Here is a 20677-nt window from a genome sequence, read left to right on the forward strand (position 1 = left end):
GCATTTACAATGAACCTGGTCTCTCCATTTCAGTACCAAAATATCCTAATACACTTGAATAGTTAACTTGATATCCAGCATTTAATCATAATGCACCCAGAAAGCATCCTGGACCGAACCTGGCAAACTTGGGTTGGCCATGTGCAAGGGAAATGCCCTACCTGCTATAGTATCTCTCTGGCCACTTAAAATGTTTTTTTAAATTGAATTGCCGTGATATAAAGTGTTACAGAATTGTTCATGATTGCATTTCAGTCATACAAGGTTCCAACACCCATCCCCCTACCAGTGTCATTTCCCAGCACCAGTGTCCTCAGTTTCCCTCCCACCCTTTCAAGCCACCCCCAACCCCAGCCTGCTTCTATGGAAGGCACCCCTCTCCTTTCTCTCTCTCTCTCTCTCTCTCTCTCTCTCTCTCTCTCTCTCATTTTAGGCATTATGGTTTGCGGTACAGATGCTGAAAGGTTATCATGTATATCCTTTTACCTGCTTTCAACACTCAGTTCTTGTCCAGCATGATCATTTCCAATTAGTATTGTCATAAGGGACCCCCCTCCATCTTAACTACCCTCCATCTCCCACACCATTAACCCACCATTGACCAGTACTCCTGGCTTGTTTTCCCTAGCCTTGGATATTAGTTTCAGACAGATTTTTAAATGTTTTTTAATGCAAAAAAATAGAAATAAATATTTTAAAAAATAAACCCTACAGAATAGGAGAAAGTACTTGCACACAATACCAAAAATTCAGGACAGATACTCAAGATATATCAAGTGCATGAAAAGTTCAACAATAGCAACAGCAACAAGAAAATAATCCCATCAGAAAATGACAAAAAATTAATGCCATTTCTCTGAAGCAAACATAAAGACTCCAAAAGGAAAAAGTGCTCTCCATCACTTATTATCAGAAAATTGTAAATCAAAGCGACAATGAGCTGTCACCACAAGCTAGGGAGAATCCATTCTCAAAGACCTGAACATTTTCTTGTTGCTAGGAATGTGGCCAAATAAAGGAACTGTCACTCTCAAAAACACAAGAAAGGAAAAGAAAAAAGAAAGCATCCTGGGAAACCACATTTTCAAATAAGTCCTCTCAAACTAGCCCTTTAGTGAATTGCTTGCAATTGGCCACCCACAATTTCACCCACTACCACCTCCATTGCCAATCTGGGCAATTCTGGTATAGTCTGTGTCTAGGTTTGAAGTGCCCCAGTTTTTATTATATGGTCTTTCACTTAGAGTAAAATGTTTTGGCTTTCATTCACAGGGAAGTCATATACGTGACCCTCAAAATCATTTGCTCTGCTGGGGAGAAAGAGAACATGAAGATATAGAAATGATCTAGAAAATGGGAAACTTTAAGGAGGCAAAGAGAAAGGCCCAGAAATCCCAGTCATCCCAGATTAAGTGCTAGAGGTGGGAATGAAGCCTTAGCTCTCCCATCCCCATAGGAGCTTCCCAGCCAACACCACTTGTGCAGAGAGGAGCCACCCCCACGGAGCCTCATCTCTGCTAAACCAGGAGAAAATAGTTTGTGTTTACTGGTTTTTGCTGCCTAGTTTTAAGTTGGTCCCTCACACAGCAATAGATCATTAAAATACTCCCCAACTTCCACCCCAACTATTTATCTTATAGTCCCCTTGCTAACCTAGATAGCTCAATTCAGCGGGAATCAATTAAGCAGGAGGATAAATTTTAAGTTGGAAAATCAAACTCTTGGGTTAAGCTCCAGCTGATCCACATTTTTTGTGTTCCCTGAAAAGCCAGGCAAGATCTAAGTGAAATATGTCTCCCTTAACACTATCCATAAGGTTCTTGGAACAAACCTGGAACAAAATGACGTGTAATAAAGCCAAGTTCTTGAAAGTGATGCCCAACATTGATCAGGACTGATTTTTTTTTCTCATCTATGTTATAACAAAACAACACTGAATGCAAACAACATTATTCTAGGACTTGCTGGAATTCTTTTGGGAAGAGTTCCAGAAGCACAAGGAACTGAAGCAGAGAGATAGTGAAGAGAGAGACCATAAGGATACTGCTTCCTGAATAACTGGGGATCCATCCTGCTTAAGACGCTTCTTCCCTCTCTTTCTCCAGACATCAGTCTTACACAACTTCATCTCCCAATAAGGATACTCTTAAGTACTTGTCTAAACTTTACTTCTGTTCATCTTTTGGTGTGGGGCCCACATCTGGTGGTGCTCGGGGGTTACTCCTGGTTCCACACTCAAGAATTACTCTTGGTGGTGCTCAGGAGACCATATGGGATCCTGGGGACTGAACCCAGGTTGACCGCATGCAAGGCAAACACCCTCCATATGGTACTCTCATTTGGGGGCTCATTTTAACTCTATTTTGTCCAGAAACAAATACACTAAGCTGGCAAGAAGGTGATCCCTGCCAGACATGCACTCTTAAAGATGATTTTGGTTCTTGGGCTGATTCGCCTAAGAGCATGTTCCTTCCTCAAACTCTTGTGTCCAAGACCCCAAAAGGAAGACTTTAGGCAGGAAACATGACACCCACAGTCTCCAGGCATTCTGCCTTCAATAAGCACTGACTATTAAGACAGCATGTGTTCTATTAAGCTTTAATTGCGACCGTATTGTGCAAAGCTAGCAAAGAGAAAGTTAAAAGGAAAAGTTAATAAATGAAGGCCTTACTCTTGTCCAAGGGGAAAATAATAAGTTTTTCAATTTAGTGTCTATAGTTTAATATTATGAAGAGCCGAAATGTGTCCTTGGCCATCACCTAAAGCTGGAAGAGATGAGAAACAGAGAAACATACAACTAAATCTGAGGAGGGTAACCTAATGAAAGGGGAGCTCAAGGAATGTCAAGTCCTGTTCCCAAGGGCCACTGTGAATCCCTGGAGTCTGCTCACACTAAACACAGACCAAAAAAAGGGCCTAGGCTTCAAAGTAAATTCAAACAGTGGAGCCAAAGTGATAGCAGATGGACCTCCAAAGAATCTTTGGAGGTCAGCTAAACTATCAAAAATCAAAAAAGGGGAGGAGGGTGCAACAGACCTTCAGTAGAAAGTTCTAGACCAAGGCAGTAGTGAGACCACATGGTTTCAGAGCCTGAAAAGTAGACTCTGAGTTGGAGAAGTCTGACTCATACCACATTCCCAACAAATGGGAGCGTGGAGAGGCATCAAGTGGTCTCTGATTGCTGGCAAATGAGATGAGTCTTCTACTTTAGAATTCAGTTCAGAAGGCAAAACCAAACCAAGATCCCAGATGGCTAGGTGACGTTGGAGGTCTTGAGGCCTCTTGCTATTGAAAGAGAGCACAATGATCTGTGCCAAGAGAACTCAATGGCTCCCCTCACATTATCCCCAAACCTTGGCATTGCTAGGATTTTAAAGCATTTTTTCTTTTTCTTATATATTTTATTTTCATAAAAGTAGTTCACAATAGTTCATTACAGATAATATTCTGTAGGGAGCCATCTTACAGAGCTTGGCTCTTATCGTCTAGTCAAGCGGAGGCTGCTTGGGATTCCTGTGATCTTATCATTTCACCACTTGTCTCAGTAGCCAACGGCCATGCCTGATCAACATTTTACTATTGTTCCTGTGGGGGTCCAAGCATGCATACCACCCTCTCCCACCAAGAGGTATAAGTATTGTAACTGCTGTGAATAAACTCTCTCTCTCTCCTCCTCCTTCTGGCTCTGCGTCTGTTCATTCGGTTACGTCCCCTCCTTAGCCCCACGAAGGGTCCTCCCTGCGGGACAGGATGGGACCCCACAATATTCAAACACCAATCCTACTCCCTAGCACCTTCCCACCACAATAAGAGGTAAGTGTGTGATGGTTGCTATGTTTAATTCTGGAACCGTTTAAGCCCAAATATAAGAGAACACAAACAACTATGTTAGAAACCAAGCAAACGTGTGATATTTTGATAAGTGAGGTAGAGTATAAGAGGTTGCACGGCCATGATTGTGGCTGCAAAATCCTGAAATTCTGTGGCGCTCTCTTCCGGGAGCTTTAGTTTAGAGTCTTTGGGTCTCAGCTGTTGATTAGATTACATGGCGCTGGAGGCAGTTTGTGGGTGTGACTGACAAGCTACTGGAAAACTGGGGAGCTGGGAGGAGGAAGCCCAGTCCCGATCCAAGTGGGCTTGGAGATCTCAGTCATGGGTTCCCGCGTTCCTGTGTTTTCCTGCAGGTCTAAAGCCTTTTCTTCCCCTTCAGTGACAACATGGCATTTTGAAAATCAAATAGCAAAGAAAGAAAAGTATTCACAGTCAAGGTTCTGATACAAGAGACCCTGACCAAAATGGTGCAGGAGGAAGGTCAGGGCCGAGAGGGGCTACGGGAGTGTTTGCTGACACCTCAGGTCTGAGCTTCCCAGGGCTTTCCCACAGAGAGAAGCCTCACTTTCCAGGAAGTGAGCCTGAGGGTACTGGCAAACACCGTTGGTCTTGGCTGGCCTGGAAAGCTATATCTGGGATTTGGATGAGGAAACTTCGTGTAGGAGAGAAGAGTTTTCTGGAAGGACATTTTGTGGGGGAGAAAGGAACATCCCAAGGGCTGTTTCTCAGCTTTTTTCATATTAAAACATTTTTCAAAAACACATTTTTAAGAGTAGACATTTGTGAAAGTTCAAAGTCAGTGGCTTTCAACAGAAGGAAACTTATAACCAAGTGTGCTGGGAACAGATGTGAAACAGATGATGCTACCCAAAGGTTGCCTTTCCTTTCTTTTCTTATTTCTCCCTTGCGCCTGATCACTGTGATCAGCAAACAATACAGGGAGCTCACTGTCATCTCCCCAAATGTCCTGGAACCCAAAACTCAGTTGCCTTTGAAATAACAAATGTGAAACATTAGTCTAAGGAGATGATCCAGGAAAATAGTTTGGAAACATTCACATGACTGGTTCCTACATGTAAGCATGCATCCACATTCCAGAGGGTTCCTTAAAACATTGACAGTTGGACCCACCTCTCCCCCACCCCAGCAACTCTGAAATGGGGTCTGAGAACTGGCATATCTAATAAATGAACTGATGCCTCAGCTGCCACTGGCCTGGACACCATAAGGTATGATCCAATGCCACTCACTCCCCGGCCCTGTCCTGTTTCTGATTTAGCATGCCAATCATCCTGAGCTGGCCTGCCATTAGGAAACCTACTTCACGGGGCATTTCCACACTCACCATGCTTTCTGCTGCCCAGAGAAAACTGATGGAGCTCTTTGGAAAGCAGTGCTTCAAGGAGGAGACTCTGGGTAAAATTCTACAAGGGGTTACTTTGCTGCCATGGACCTGAGAGCAGAAAAGATTCTAAACTCCCAAGGGAACAGAAACCAGCAACTGACAGGAGAAACCCAATCCTATGACCCAGAAATCCAGACAGTCTCAGGGAAGTCTGGCAGTGGGTAGTAAAGTCTTCTCCTTCAGCCTTAGAATGAGACACTGGGCTTTGACTAAGAATTGGTCAGAATAAAACAGAGCACTGGTTTCCAGATGATTTAACGTATCAGGGGTTACCAAGGCTCAAACATAGAGAAGCAGGCACCAATCAGGTAAATGAATAGTGCTTATACAATGCCAGCTACAGCGGCTGGCAAGGCCGCCGCCACAACCTCAGCTTCAGCCTCAGCCTCCTCCTCTACTACTTTTGGTTTCTGGGCCATACTCAGTGGTACTCAGAGGTTACTCCTGGATCTGTACTCAGGAATTATTCCTGACTGGCGTAAGGGACCATATAGGATGCAGGGGATCAAACCCAGGTTGGTTACATGCAAGGCAAAGCATCCTACCCACTGTACTCTTACCCACTGTACTCTCTCTGTACAGTACAGCCCCTGTACTGTACCATAGCCCCTGTCCTACACTTCTTAAGAGAACCCCCTGACTAAGTCCAGGATGAGTCCTGAGTTGAACCTCCTGGTGAAAGGAAGCTCCGGTTCTACTGGTCTGAGATGGGATTACAGAGTCTACATTTCTATAAAGTTCCCAGGCAAGGACCCAAGTACTAGTTTAGGTTTCAAAAAATTCTTTTAAGGGACTTTGGTCCCCATGTCAAACTCAACTCTCACCATCTCGTCTCATGAAGTAATCACCCATAGCAGTGAAACCAATGGGCATGGAGGTGTCCCAATGACATGGACACATACATTCCATATCATTTCATGTGCCATGAAATATGACTCTCCTTTTAGATGCTTTTGAACTGCTTTCCAATTTCAAAATAATTCTTAGCTTGGAGGTCACATAAAACCAGACACTGAGCCATATTTGGCTTACTGACTGTCTGCAGACCCCTCCCTTAGATCATTGGTTCCCACCCCAAATCTGTTGATGCACAGCACACAGAGGCAGGATCAGGCAAACATCATTTCAGCCGCCCCCCACTCCCCGGGTCATCCTAATGCAGCCTATCCAAATACTGCTATGGGGATATGACCCACTTACCAGCCCTACCCTCTGAAAAGGTGGAAGTCTCCCCACCCCCTGCCATTCAGTTCTGCTAATAGTTCCTATTCCTAGAGAAGGGATCACTAAGAAAATGTTTGCTGGAGGAACGAGTTGGGATGGGAAATGTGTGCTGAAAGTAGATAATGGACCAAACATGTTGACCTCTCAGTGTCTGTGTTGCAAGCCATAATGTCCAAACATAGATAGAGTATGGGGAATATTGTCTGCCATAGAGGGAGGGGGAGGGTGGGAAAGGAGGGGTATACCAGAGATATTGGTGGTGGGGAATGTGCACTGGTGGACGGATGGGTGTTTGATCATTGTGAGATTGTAACCCAAACATGAAAGCTTGTAACTATCTCACGGTGATTCAATAAAATTTAATAAATAAATAAATAAATACCAAATAAAAAAATAGTTTCTATTCCTGTCTTGCCCAATTCAGGGGGCTTGATATGAGGGTTTAAAGGGCTCTTTTACCTTCCCCATTGGTGTCCCATCCCTCCAAGGGGCATCAATTTCTGGTACAAGGATTATAGTCCCAGTGTCATTAGGGGTTGATCACTTCCAGCAACACTCAATCACAAACAACACGTTGCTAAGATGCAGAAAGGACCCGATGACACTCACACGGCTATTTTCCCCCTTCCCTTTGTTGCTGTTGTCACAATCATAGAGGATCAAACATCTGACTGTGGGGCTCGCACACTTAGTTGTCATGCTTGCAGGGGACGGAGGGGAGGTTGTAAATGTCGGTTGCGGTGCTGACACTTGGGCTTACCAAGACATGCACTCATTCTGGTTGTAGTGTCCATCAGGTGTCACTGTGGTGCTCACACACATGCTCAAGGGGCTAACACTGCTGGCTGCAATGCTCAGCAATTTTTAGTCCTGGTGCTTACAAAGGGGTTCATACTTCAGTTGAGGTGGTAACACAACTATGGACATGTACTGGAGACCGCTCATGCTGTGGTGGTTCAAAACAGCCACTGGGTCAGCACTTAGCTCATGTCGGTGGTACTAGGGGTTTAACTCAGGGCCTCAGGCTTATAAGGCAGGAGCTTTTAGTCACTGAACTATCCCCTGGCCTCTCATGTGATCCTTTACTTTTTTGGGGGGCCACACCTGGTGGTGCTAAGGATTTATTCCTAGCTCTGCACTCAGGATCACTTAAGGTGGGATTGGGGGGCCATATGGGGTGCCGGGGATCAAACTCAGGTAGGCTGCATGCAAGGCATGTGCTCTACCTGCTGTACTATATCTCTAGCCCCCTCATGTGATATCCTTTACAAGAGGAAGTTATCTCTAAGGTATATCTCAGACACAGGGGAAATTCCTACAAGGACCTCGTTACCTACCACTGAAGATGTTCTTTGAAGCTGCTTGACAGCAGGCCAGACAGGATCCTTACAAGAGCCCTTAAAAGGTGATGAAGCCAAGCTTAAGGGGTTATATTTGTTTTTGAGTTTAAGGAGGGGGTGGAAATTCAAAGGTTGCACATGCTTATCTGAGGAATGTCAGGAACCGAGGAAAAGAAGTCTATGGGATATAATGATGAAGGCAAAGCTGAAAGGAGAAGGGAGTTATTGTGTGGTTGTTAGAAACAGACCAACCACCTTGGGTTGGTACTGTGCTGCACCTATCGGTCCTTACTTCTCAGGCTTCACTGGGTATAAGAATCATCAGGAGGTCAGGGAGATAGTACAAGGATTAAGACGCTACTTGCTTTGCATTTAGCCCACACTGGTTTGACCTGTGACACCACCAAAGATCCCCTGAGTATCTCCAGGAGTGATCTCTGAGTACAGAGCCAGGAAAAAGCCCTGAGCACCACAGGATATGGCCCAAGAACAACAACAGGAAAGAAGATATGGTACATCTACACAATGGAATACCACTCAACTGAAAAAAAGGATGAAATCTTGTCAAATGTGACAGACCTTGGAGTTATTATGCTAAATGAAGTAAGGAAGATGGAGATAAACAAATTCAAATTCTACATGATACCACTCATATCATAGCAAATGAACAAAGTAAGCAAAGCAAAACCCTTAGATTCTGACAATAGAATAGCAGTGACCAGAGGAAAAGAGGACTAGGGGGGCTGGAGCGATAGCACAGCAGGTAGGGCGTTTGCCTTGCATGCAGCCGACCCAGGTTCAATTCCCAGCATCCCATATGGTTCCCTGAGCACGGCCAGGGGTAACTCCTGAGTGCAGAGCCAGGAGTAACCCCTGTGCTATTGTCGGGTGTGACCCAAAAAGAAATAAAAGGCGGGGGACTAGGGAAGGATGGCATGTATAAAGGGCTCTGTGGGATGGTAGTGGGTGGAAACAATCTTTGGGAGTAGGCTTGGTGTGGAATATATATATGTTGAAGTATGAAGCTATAAACTGCAGTATATAAACCTCTACAGTATTATAGACCAATTGCTACCTTGATTTAAAATCGGTGAAAGTGAAGTATCCATCAATGAATAGACAGACAGATTAAAAATATGGCATAATGCAAAAGATGATAATTCAGCCTTACAAATAAATCAGATGCTGATACCTGCTCCAACATGGATGAATCATGAAAACATTAATCTATGTGAAAAAAGCCAGACACAAAGGAAAAATTTTGTCCATTTATATGAAAAGTTAAGAATAGGAAAATATGTAATGGCTCAAAATATACTAGTGGTTTCTTAGAGCTGAGGGGTGGAAGTGAGTTGGAGAATGATGACTAAGGGGTGTGGGTAATGAAAAGGGTTGGGGGATAATGGAAAAGTTATAAAATCAATAGAAACTTTTCATATGATAAACTCAGAATTCTATAAACTTGAACTGACTTAAATGAGCAGATTTTGTGGTAGGCAAATGTACCTCAATAAAGCTGTTAAAAATATCAACACATTATTATTGGTTGTGAAATTTAAAGCAAGTGACACAAAAAGGGAACATTTTGGGACCTCAACAAAAAGATGCAAGAACTGGCCTTGGGCCAACAACTCAGAACCCATGAACATCCAAGAATCCTCCCAGTGAGACCCCAAGATCATAGTGTTATTATTATTATTATTAACAACCATTATTATTATTATTATTATTATTATTATTATTATTATTATTATTATTATTATTATTATTATTAACAACCATTCTGAAAGGCACCCTGTAGAGGAGCCCTGTATGGGCAACATGGTGTGACTGGTTCCTTGTTTGTCTTTTTCAAGTGCCTGGCACATGTAGTAGCCACTTAAAACCAATTCCTGCCTGTAGTAGAGTGGAAGGAATTCTGGAGACACAGGGCTGAACTCTACCCAACTCTGCACGCTCCCCAGTCTAAGGTTCTGCATTTCCATGAACTGGGCAGTCCATGAGCTGGAGCAATAGCACAGCAGTAGGGCGTTTGCCTTTCACGCGGCTGACCCATGTTCAATTCCTCCGCCCCTCTCGGAGAGCCCGGCAAGCTACTGAGAGTATGGAGCCTGCACGGCAGAGCCTGGCAAGCTATCCGTGGTGTATTGGATATGCCAAAAACAGTAACAATAAGTCTCACAATGAGAGATGTTACTGGTGCCCGCTCGAACAAATTGATGAGCAACGGGATGACAGTGACAGTGACAGTGGGCACGACATGCAGGGGAACCAGGATGTGGATGAGAAATTCCTATGAGAGTCCGACCAGGGCCATGTTCTCAGCAGATTCCATACCACAGACCCACTGTGAGCTTCCTCACAGACAGGCTGCCTATTAGACAATGAGAATACAAAACGAAAAAGACTCCACTACCTGCTCACATGGCCAGGCCATCGGATCTGAGTACCTAATGAAATGAAATGATTCGACCTCTAGGTTAAAATCTAAATGGAAACAGGATTTCAACAGAGGATACTGAAAGGTTATTTTTGTTTGTTTATTTTGGGGTCACACCCGATGGTGCTCAGAACTTACTCCTGGGGACCCTAAGGGGTCCATATGGGGTGCCTGGGATTGAATTTGTGTAGGCCGCATGCAAGGCAAATGCCCTACAGGCCGTACTATCACTCTGACCCATGAAAGGGATTTTTTTCTGACAAATGCTGAGTCAGTGGCAACACATCTGTCAGCAATCCTATAAGGACTGACCAATCTGGGAGCAGAGGGGACACAGCCATGCCACCATTTCCTTAACACTCCACAATAGGGCAGTCAAGCCTTGGCTCAGGGTCCTAATTTAACCAGTATGTCCCAACATTCCTGGAAGTGGCGGGCTAGAGTCACGTCAGAGGTTCCCGGGGATGCAGTCAGCATTAAAGAGACAAACACTAGCCATAAGTAGACAGACACTGCAAACAACCAGAGACGGCAGGGCCAACAAGCCACTGGTACAACATGTGACCCGTTACCCCTCAGATTACTTTGAGTAGGGCAGAAGATAGCACAGTGGTATTTTAAGGCCCTGGCCAAAAAAAAAAAAAATCTTCTTCCCAATTCTATGTTTGGATCTGCCGGCATATTAGTCATAAACATATTTTAAAGCCAATATACTCAATTTCCAACCCCAAACCTCTGGGAAAATTCAAGCCATTATGTCCAAAACCATCTATCTTCTCCCCAGAGAACAATGCATAAAGAGATATCCAGTGCTCCAGGACGAGCTTAGGATGACGGGTAAGTGAATCACTCAGCTTGGAAATGAGAACTCCAGAAGTTTCTGAGGTCAGAGTGAACCACACGCTCACAAGATCCAGGTGCAACCAATTATCATCTGGAAAACCTAGGAACTTAGCAATGCTATCAATCACTTTTCTCTTGCACAAGCTTTGTCCTTAAATCTTTATCTGGAACTCCTTGCAAATTTCCTTCAAGAGTGCCCTAGAGAGATTTGATAGCTAAGAGTCTCATCCATTATTGACGCCCTGATTTGTTGCCTGTCCAGGTTGGATCAATTGCTCAGGGAACTATAAATTACCACTGATATTGTGCCTCCTCGCTCTCCTTTTAGGAACAATCATTTTGGAAATTCTAGTTAAATCTTGAAGGTATATTTAAAATAAAAGGCACTGATTTCCCATCACTGTTACTGCAATCAACTAATCTGCAAATACTGACTCAAACACATCCCCTGCCAGGGCTTGGAACTGTCTTAGATGAGGGAAGTAACTAGTTTCAAGTGTAGGCCTGAAGGAAGCCACAGCCTATGACTACATCTGCTTTGTGTGCGTGACGTTTTTAAAACTCAGGAGGCCGGGGGAATGGAGTGATAGATAGCACAGCAGGTAGGGCATTTGCCTTGCTTGTGGCCCATCCGGGTTCAATTCCCAGCATCCCATATGGTCCCCCAGCACCGCCAGGAGTAATTCCTGAGTGCAGAGCCAGGAGAGTAACCCCTGTGCATGGCTGGTGTGACCCGAAAAGCAAAAAAAGAAGAAAAAAAGAGGAGGCCGGGATAACTGTGCAGCAGGTCATCAATTCTTAGCCAACTACTCATTCAAAGCTTATCTACTATCAAATTCATCTTATTTTATGGTTGAGTTTTTGTGTGTGTGTGCCCACTAAGTGCCTGTTTGCTCAGAGAATCCACAAAGATGAACTTAGTGGTTTTTCTTGGCATAGGGCCTTCCCCCCAGAAAACGAACACCCACACAGAATTTTGTTTTCAATTTCAAAATATTCTTAGAGAAGCCCAGGACCCCCTACTTTGACTTTCTTTGGCTTACTATTGTTGGCATAACATCTATAAGCATCTGTCTTCCAAAGCCAGTCCCGTGTTCCTTCATGGCCCGTCTCTATGTTCCCAGTGTCTTTTGGCCCAATTATACTAATGGCACTTACCAGTGGTGATAGCTCTGTATCTCCTTCCTCATAAAACAAAAGACTACTGTAAGAGGAAGTCCCTACACTCTTTATCCTGGTATGCTAAGCACTCTGTCTTGTACCAGCCAATTTTAAAAGGAAGTTTCAGGGTAGAGCCTTGTTTCATTCAAGAAGGCAGAAACTAAAAAAATAAAGTTTTAAAAGATGGCAGAAACTGATTCTATTTCAACTAAATGAAATAATCCAAGATAAATATTTGCATTTGAAAGACCACTCAAACAACAGACCATCAGACCTAGCAGTCAAAGAATCACACAAGGAGCTGGAGGAATAGCAGAGCAGGTAGGACATTTGCCTCACATGAAACTGACCAGAATTCAATTGCCCCCTCCACCTGCATCCCATAGGGTCCACTGAGCACCACCAGGAGTGATTCCTGAGTGCAGAGCCAGGAGTAATCCCTGAACATTGCTGGGTGTAACAGGAAAGAAGGAAGGAAGGAAGGAAAGAAGGAAGGAAGGAAGGAAGGAAAGAAGGAAGGAAGGAAGGAAGGAAGGAAGGAAGGAAGGAAGGAAGGAAGGAAGGAAGGAAGGAAGGAAGGAAGGAAGGGAGGGAGGGAGGGAGGGAGGAAGGAAGGAAGGAAGGAAGGAAGGAAGGAAGGAAGGAAGGAAGGAAGGAAGGAAGGGAGGGAGGGAAAGAAGGAAGGAAAGAAAGAAAGAAAGAAAGAAAGAGAGAGAGAGAGAGAGAGAAAGAAAGAAAGAAAGAAAGAAAGAAAGAAAGAAAGAAAGAAAGAGAGAGAGTGAAAGAGAGAAAGAGAGAGAGAAAAAGAGAGAGAAAGAGAGAGAGAAAGAAAGAAAGAAAGTGAGAGAAAGAGAGAGAAAGAGAGAAAGAGAAAGAAAGAAGAGAGAGAAAGAAAGAAAGAAAGAAAGAAAGAAAGAAAGAAAGAAAGAAAGAGAGAGAGAGAGTGAAAGAGAGAAAGAGAGAGAGAAAAAGAGAGAGAAAGAGAGAGAGAAAGAAAGAAAGAAAGAAAGTGAGAGAAAGAGAGAGAAAGAGAGAAAGAGAAAGAAAGAAAGAGAGAAAGAAAGAAAGAAAGAAAGAAAGAAAGAAAGAAAGAAAGAAAGAAAGAAAGAAAGAAAGAAAGAAAGAAAGAAAGAAAGAAAGAAAGAGAGAGTGAAAGAGAGAAAGAGAGAGAGAAAAAGAGAGAGAAAGAGAGAGAGAAAGAAAGAAAGAAAGTGAGAGAAAGAGAGAGAAAGAGAGAAAGAGAAAGAAAGAAAGAGAGAAAGAAAGAAAGAAAGAAAGAAAGAAAGAAAGAAAGAAAGAAAGAAAGAAAGAAAGAAAGAAAGAAAGAAAGAAAGAAAGAAAGAAAGAAAGAAATCACACAATCTCACAATCTAGAGAAGACTTGAGAAAGTCCCTATGAACTGTATGGAACTCTCCAGAAGTTATTATTTACACTGCTATTTTAGAAATGCATCTCTAACCTGGATATTCATCATAACTTGGCTGCTATAATTTCATGCTCTGCTATTTGTCTGGCAAAAGCAACCTTCTTCTGTTTAAACTCTTCGATTCCAATTACCCGTCTTCCTTATGTTCTCTGAAAGGGAACTTGATGGCACACACATGCATTTGGTAAGGAAACCATTCAACCACTTTGGAAGGAGCTGTAGTAAAGTGGCCAACAAAAATAATAAATGCAAACTCCAGCTTGTGGCTGCAGTTAAGTCTCTCATCTTACAGCCCCCAACAGAGAACGTTATTGCTTAACCAGAGGGTGTTCCTGGATTCAAAGGCAACCTCTAAAGTCAGCAAGACATAGTCCCTATGCAGGCTCCTGGTGGCACAAAGCCCTGTTTACCTGCACATTTCTCTCAGCTCCGTTTCAGTTCAATGGTCCATCACTGGAAAAATAGGGAAATGTTAGCCTACTAAGCACAAAGGGGCACTTAACTCAAGGTAGTTCTCTGGACAACCGGGAAATCTAGAAGGAAGAATAAGACATCACGGAGCTCAGACTCTCAGGCTATGTAAGTTACTATTTCTATTGAACATCAGAGAGGAAGAAGCTGCTGTTCTAAGTTTTATAGTAGAAGAGTAAATTGACTTTTTAAGAAAAGACAGTAGGTAGGTTGTATTTAAAAGACCAAAGTCTGGCCAGAGATCATAGATTGAGTTAGCATGAGCAACTGAAAATGAGAATGTTACAATAATAATCAGAGAGGGACTACTATTTCAATTGTGGCAGGAGGACTACTAAGAAGGGAAGGTTTGAAGACACTGCTTTTGCAAGGGTTCGGGGTGTTTTTCACTTCACAAATCTGTGAAATGAGAAGCCATAACAACAGAGTGTGTGCAAAGTGTCATCAGCGAAGGAAGAGCCAGCTGAAATTGGCCTGTCCCCCTAGCATTTTCCTTTTGAATACTGAGCAATGTCAGCGGTTGATTACATGTTTTGAATTCAAATAGAAATTCCTAGCCTTGCCTGCTTCTGGTGAGACTTTAATTGTATATCCTGAGCCAGGTGTTTAGATATTAATACTTGCATCTGAATGTGGTGCCTGAAGAGACTGCTTTGGCTGATGGTTGGGTTTTTTTTAGCAAGGCAGCCCCTTCGTCACTGGTAAAACCACACAACTTTACTGGTTTTCTCTATGTATTAGATTCAGGGGCCCTTTGCGGGGTGGATTTGGGGCCACATTCTGCTGTGCTGAGGGTCCACTCAGAGATCATTTCTGGTGGGATTCAGCAGAAGATATTTGGTGTCAGGCATCAAACCAGAGTCAGCCATGTTCAAGGCAAATCAGAGACACTTTCTTAGCAACCATAATGCTCATTCTTTCTTTTCAGCCTTGCCAGCAGGAAGAAGTATGAAGCTCCCAAGCCCTCACTGTAAATAAAGATTTCAGGAGCTCATTTAGGGACAGAATCAAGACCCCTATCTTCTGGAGCCGGAGCAATAGCACAGCGGGTAGGGCATTTGCCTTGCACATGGTGGACCTGAGTTCGATTCCCAGCATCCCATATGGTCCCCTGAGCACCACCAGGAATAATTCCTGAGTGCAGAACCAGGAAAAAACCCTGAGCATTGTCGGGTGTGACCCAAAAGCAAAAAAAAAAAAAACCCTCTCCTATTTCTTAATGACATATGACATACAGAAAAGATGGAAACTTGGCAAGAAACATTTTGTGTATTTCATATGGGTTTTGGTAAGACACTACATCTTTCATAGACACTGAATCTAGGCTGCAAAGAATAAACAGGCCAGCAAAGCTGCATCAAATTCAAAGATGGAAGAACTCCAGAGTCTTTCTACAAGAGAGAAAAATGGTTTACTTGGCAAGTCTGAGGCAGTAAATCTCAGATAGTTGCAGAAGTGACTGGGGACAGGGGTGGGGAGTGGAGTGGAGAGTGAGTCGGGGAGGGCTGTGGCTCATGGGGCTCCCTCTTCCAGAGGTACCTGCACTTTTCCTGGAGATAATGATGTCCAGAGAAGAGTGTCTTTGGCATGATCTTGAAAATCTGTCACTGAGCACTTGATGTAAAGTCAGCTCATAGGATTTAGCTCCAGATCCACCTGCCCACCACCATCAAGCTTTCAAAAGCTCTAGCCTGAACTGGAATCTCCTTCTTGAGTCAACAGCCCCAGTGGCGGTGGCACACATTTCCCGAGATGCCCCACTGGAGCTTGCCAAGCCAGCGCTCAAAGCCCATGAGGAGGGCTTTGAAAGCAGCCTTCCAACTGCTCCAGCTCTGGGTGGCAAGAGAGCGGTGCCAGAGGGCAAGGACAATGATAGAAGACACTGCAAGGTGACCCGCATTTCGGGGAATCCCCCAGACTTGACCCCCAGGAGCCAGACCAGCGGGCATAGAAGAAAAATTCACTATATCACTGTCATCCCGTGGTTCACTGATTGGCTCTCACGGGCACCAGTAACGTCTCCATTGTGAGACTTACAGTGAGGCTCAAAGTGGCAACCTTAGGAGTCTCTGTATGGCTGGGCTGTGTTAGGCAGCTAAGACCAATAAGGGTAGAAGCTGAGAGACAAGAGAGGAAAGGCAGAAGAAGAAGGGACGGCCCCGTGGCTGAGAAAGTCTCCAGATGCACAGAAAAACCTCCCATGTCACCCTACCATGCGGCTTGGGTTTCTCAATTTCACTCTCCCTCTCCTCCCATCCCGCCAGCCATCCCTTGCCCAGTATGGCCTCCCCCTTCCACAGGCTCTTTTCACCCTGCTGCTGCTAAAGAGGGTATTAGTACACCCTCCAAAGAAATAGCATTAGTCCCACCCTGTGGATAAGCTCTTGTTCCCACTTTTCCCTGAATCAGTTCCGACAACAGGTCTAAACTTAGAAGAATCCGTTCAAAACACAAACCGGATCCCGGTTCTTATTTTATGTGTGGGTGAGTCCTGGGTCCACGAGGGTATGGACACTCTCCAGCCATGGTCCCCACACCACCCAAGTACACTCCATGCCCTCTCTCATGTTCCTTAGCCAGATCTCAGTAGGCTGGTTCCTTGGACTCCAGATTTGAAGCGCCTGCGGCATGGAACGCGATGCCAAAGATGTGCTCGCCCTCTAAGCCCTGTCACTCACAGCCCTTATTAAAGCTACCTGAAAACGAGCCCCAAGTCATCCCGCTCCCCTGATGCTAACGTAGCATCCAAGACAAGACAGTGGCCTGGAGCGTTTCAAAGGGCAGCTCTGAAAAGGGGGTTTCCCACACTGAGAGGTCTAACCAAAGCCTTAGCCTCTCGCCTTCCAGCAACTCGAAGCCACACCTCCTGCCTAAGTGAGATGCAACTGCGCGGAGCCCTCTTTGCTCGGCACTGACCAGGCGGGCGCACTGCCACATGTTACCAGTATGCTCGCCCAGCGGGGCAGGCGTTTTCGGAATCCTAGAGTGTGTGTGTGGTGATGGTGGGAACGGTGGAAGAGTTAGCCGAAGTTAGCCACCGAGTGTTGGCTCATGGCTCTTGCCCCGCAACTTCGAGTGTGGAGTGTGTGTGTGTGTGTGTGTGTGTGTGTGTGTGTGTGTGTGTGTGTGTGTTGGCGGGGGAGGGCGGGTCGATGACCAGCTATCAGCTCCCCTGGCCCGCTATGCCCCACAGTGCGCGAAGTCAAAGTTCTGCCAGTGAGCAGCGAAGTGGATGGTTAAAGGTCTCTTCTTAGCGCCCCTTGCCGACGTGGGCTCGACGGCGCCACCCCCACCCCCCCTGCCCCGCCGCACTCCAAAAGCGGACTCTACTTTGACTCCCCACGTCACAGACTTGCTCTGCGCCTCGTTTGGTGGGGGGGGGGGAGAGGGGGGAGTTTAAGTCCGCTCACTTCTCAGGAGCCCGGACTCCAGCCCGGCTCGCCCCCTCCCTCCCTAGGGCCAGGCAGGACAAGCTCAGCGCAAACAAAGGGCAACCCCCCGCAGCTCCCTCCTGCCCCCTGGACGCCCCCGGCCCTACCTGGGAAGCCTCGGCTCGGCGGGACGCGCAGCAGCAGCAGGAGCAGCACGGGGGGCAGCAGCAGGGCTGCGGGCAGGCGTGCGGGGCTCCCCATGGCGCGCAGCGTGCTCGCAGGGGGCTGGAGGAGAGCGCGGCTCACACCCGACTGGAAAACTCCTCCTCTCGCCTCTCCCTCCCTCCCGCCTGGGGCCTGCCCGCCTTCCTCCGCCTCCTCTCCCCAAAGGCTGGCGCGATTTGGGACTCCCACCCACCTCAACCCTCTCCGTTTATACAGCGCGCCTGGGCTGCTGGACGCTGCGGGGGGACCCCCTCGGGAAGGGCAGTCAGCGCGCCCAGGCGCGTCCCTGCCAACTCGATTCTCAATTACTATCTTTTGGTTCGCAGGCTGTGCGTCCTGTCAACTCTGTCAACTGCCACACACAGGCTGGTGACGACCCCCCCCCCCGCCCCCCAGTGTCTCCCAGAGCCCTCCGCGCAATGGCATCCTTGCAGGAAGCGGCTTGAGTGATGCGCGAGCAGAGGGGGCGACCACAAGGACCCAGGGTGGCCCCCTGCGGCTGGGAACCAAGGCCACGTTGTCTGGTTGGAACCTTTTCATGCCTATTCTTACTTACACTCATGTAATCCAAGAAGAAACCAACACTTAGAAAATGTGCCCAGTTGAAAGTAGGTAAAGGGATATTCTTGATTTCAGTATCAATATTGCAGCCGCAATGCCCAAAAGGGGAAGGGGGGGGGGAAGAGAGAGAGAGAGAGAGAGAGAGAGAGAGAGAGAGAGAGAGAGAGAGAGAGAGAGAGAAGTGGAGGGTGGGAGATGATGGGATGGGTGTTGAAATGCTGTATGACTGAAATCCCATCGTGAAAAGCTTTGTAAGAGTCTGTCTCACAATAATTCAATAAAAAAATCTTTAAAAATTTTTTTAAAAAGAAAGAAAATGTGCCCAGGTTCACGGTCACGGGCAGGCGGGAGATTTGAATAGACCCAGGATCCTGCAGGCGCCCACTCCGGTGCGCTGGGTTGTTCTGTTTCTCTTTTAGGAAAGGGGAGGATCAAGAGCTGGGGCGAATGCAGCGCTGCAGTACTGCGGTTTGGGATGGGGCTTCAAGTTCTCTTTCCAGGGTCTGCCCATGGGCGAGCACAAGGCACAGAAAGTTCCCTGTCTCACCCACACCCTTGGGAATCCACCTCTGTAGTTTTCTGCAACCAGATCCGCCTAGTTCCTGAGTTGTCAATCACCCCAAGGGCACCGCTGACTGGCCTGGAGTCACCACCCTGTCGTCCGCATCATGGGGTGGGGGTTCCCACCGCCTGTAGGATGGCTCATGAGGCTGCGTTCTCTTTTTTCTTTTCTTTCTTTTTTCTTTTTTGAGGAGGGGTGGGGTTGGGCCACACCCAGCCGTACTGGGGCTTTCTCCTGGCTGTCATCACAGCAAACTCTCCAGGGAATGGCCATTCTCAATCCTGTCCACACACAAATCACCCAAGGAGGGACAATAACATTTCTAGGCTGGGCCCCAAACCAATAAAGCTAGAATCTTTAGGACTACATCCTGGAATTTGACCAAATGCCTATTTTGCTCTCTCCTTGTTCTGGTACAGATTTTAGGATGGGATTAATTCTGGACCAGATCTCTTAACCTAGGCACAATAAGCATTTGGGACTGGATATTTCTTTGTCAGGGACGGTGACAGTGATGTGGACTGGAGGACCTCGCAGCATCCCCTAACATCTGTGCAGCAAGTGCAGTGTGACCCTTTCCTTTACCCAGTTGTGACAATCCAAGTCTCCAGATGTCCCATGTCCCCTAGGGAAAAAACACTGCCAAAGAGAACCACTATTCTAGGCCTATGAGCAAGCTAATATAATATATATTCCACATTTGGGGTCCAGGTTAATCTATTCTGAGCCCTTTCTTTCTTATGTCACTTTGCAAACAAGCACTTCTCACAAAATTCAGCATGAATTCACGTAGTGGGTTGAGAACGAACACCTGGTTCCCTCTTGTCACCCAAGTCTGGCTGGAAGATGAGAAACGCCATACTCTATGTCAGCAGTCGTTTTCTTGGCTGCCTTAGAGCAAACCTGAATCAGATGGTGGTGAGGAGAGGTTTCCAGATTTATTTGGCTCCCTTTTTAGAAAACAATCGCTCTGTGCTTCCCTGGAAATCTTTAAACAAAAAAACGCAAAGCATTTCTCCCAACTGCACATGAACCTTCTACTGCACGCCATCCCCCACACATGCCCTAGCATTCCAGCCCCTCCCAAGGGCCTGCGATATTGCCCACTGGGGAATGCATGATGCTGACTCCAGGCCCCTTCTCTCTTAGAAAGAATGTCAGCAGAGGGAAAGTGGGGGGAAGCGGTTCGCGATCTGTTCCACTTTAACTTGGTAGACACCTGAATGATCAAGAAGATTCATAATCTATCGAAATAAATAAGCCCATTAATTTAGAAGACTGGTTCCTGAGTTGAAAGAAGCATGAAGTCAGTTAGGGCTTGTCACAGAACTGCTTGTGAATTGGAAAAAGACACTGGGGGCATAAGACCCAAAGCTTGGGAGGCAAGAAATTGGTTCTGAACATCTTTACAGGCAGGCCTGTTGTGTTGACTTTAAGCTGTAAAATTAGAGCTCGAAAATCACCCACACAAAGTAGATGGAACGTGGCTTCGTAGTAGTACCTGTGAGGGTACAACCTGGGAGGTACAAATTAAGAAAGACTTCCTTCCCAGGCACCTCAGGGCTTAGCTGACAGTGCCTGCTCTGCCTCTGAAACATTCCAGAGTGCTGGGCCAAGTGCCAGAGGTGAGAAGGGAACACAGATATCCAAATCTGGCAGTGGGGGTGGATCTGCCAGATCTTTCCACTTTGCGGTGTGGAGTAAATTGGACTAGACACAACCATCTTGTCCCAAGTCAGAGCAGCATACCCTATAGTGGAGAGGGAAAGAAAAGGATTTCTAGGATGTCCACTCACCACCCTTTCTCTAAGCTTGT

The 20677-nt window shown here is 45.9% G+C and overlaps 2 protein-coding genes across 6 annotated transcripts in view; both read right to left on the reverse strand.

Moving 5' to 3' along the window:
* The window catches only part of SRPX (sushi repeat containing protein X-linked), a 141920-nt gene that overhangs the window by 96244 nt on the left and 24999 nt on the right, over window positions 1-20677 (reverse strand). The window contains exon 1 of one of the 2 annotated variants that reach the window (XM_004612919.2): window positions 17681-17808. The exons of the other annotated variant lie outside the window; for it this stretch is intronic. Coding sequence (XP_004612976.2) covers window positions 17681-17774 — 94 coding nt within the window. The 5' untranslated portion in view covers window positions 17775-17808. Of the gene's footprint in view, window positions 1-17680; window positions 17809-20677 lie in introns of those variants that run through there. 2 annotated transcript variants of the gene reach the window in all.
* The window catches only part of RPGR (retinitis pigmentosa GTPase regulator), a 156982-nt gene that overhangs the window by 45077 nt on the left and 91228 nt on the right, over window positions 1-20677 (reverse strand). The window lies entirely within an intron of this gene.

The sequence above is a fragment of the Sorex araneus genome, chromosome X, assembly GCF_027595985.1.
Source record: "Sorex araneus isolate mSorAra2 chromosome X, mSorAra2.pri, whole genome shotgun sequence".
Lineage (NCBI taxonomy): Eukaryota > Metazoa > Chordata > Mammalia > Eulipotyphla > Soricidae > Sorex > Sorex araneus.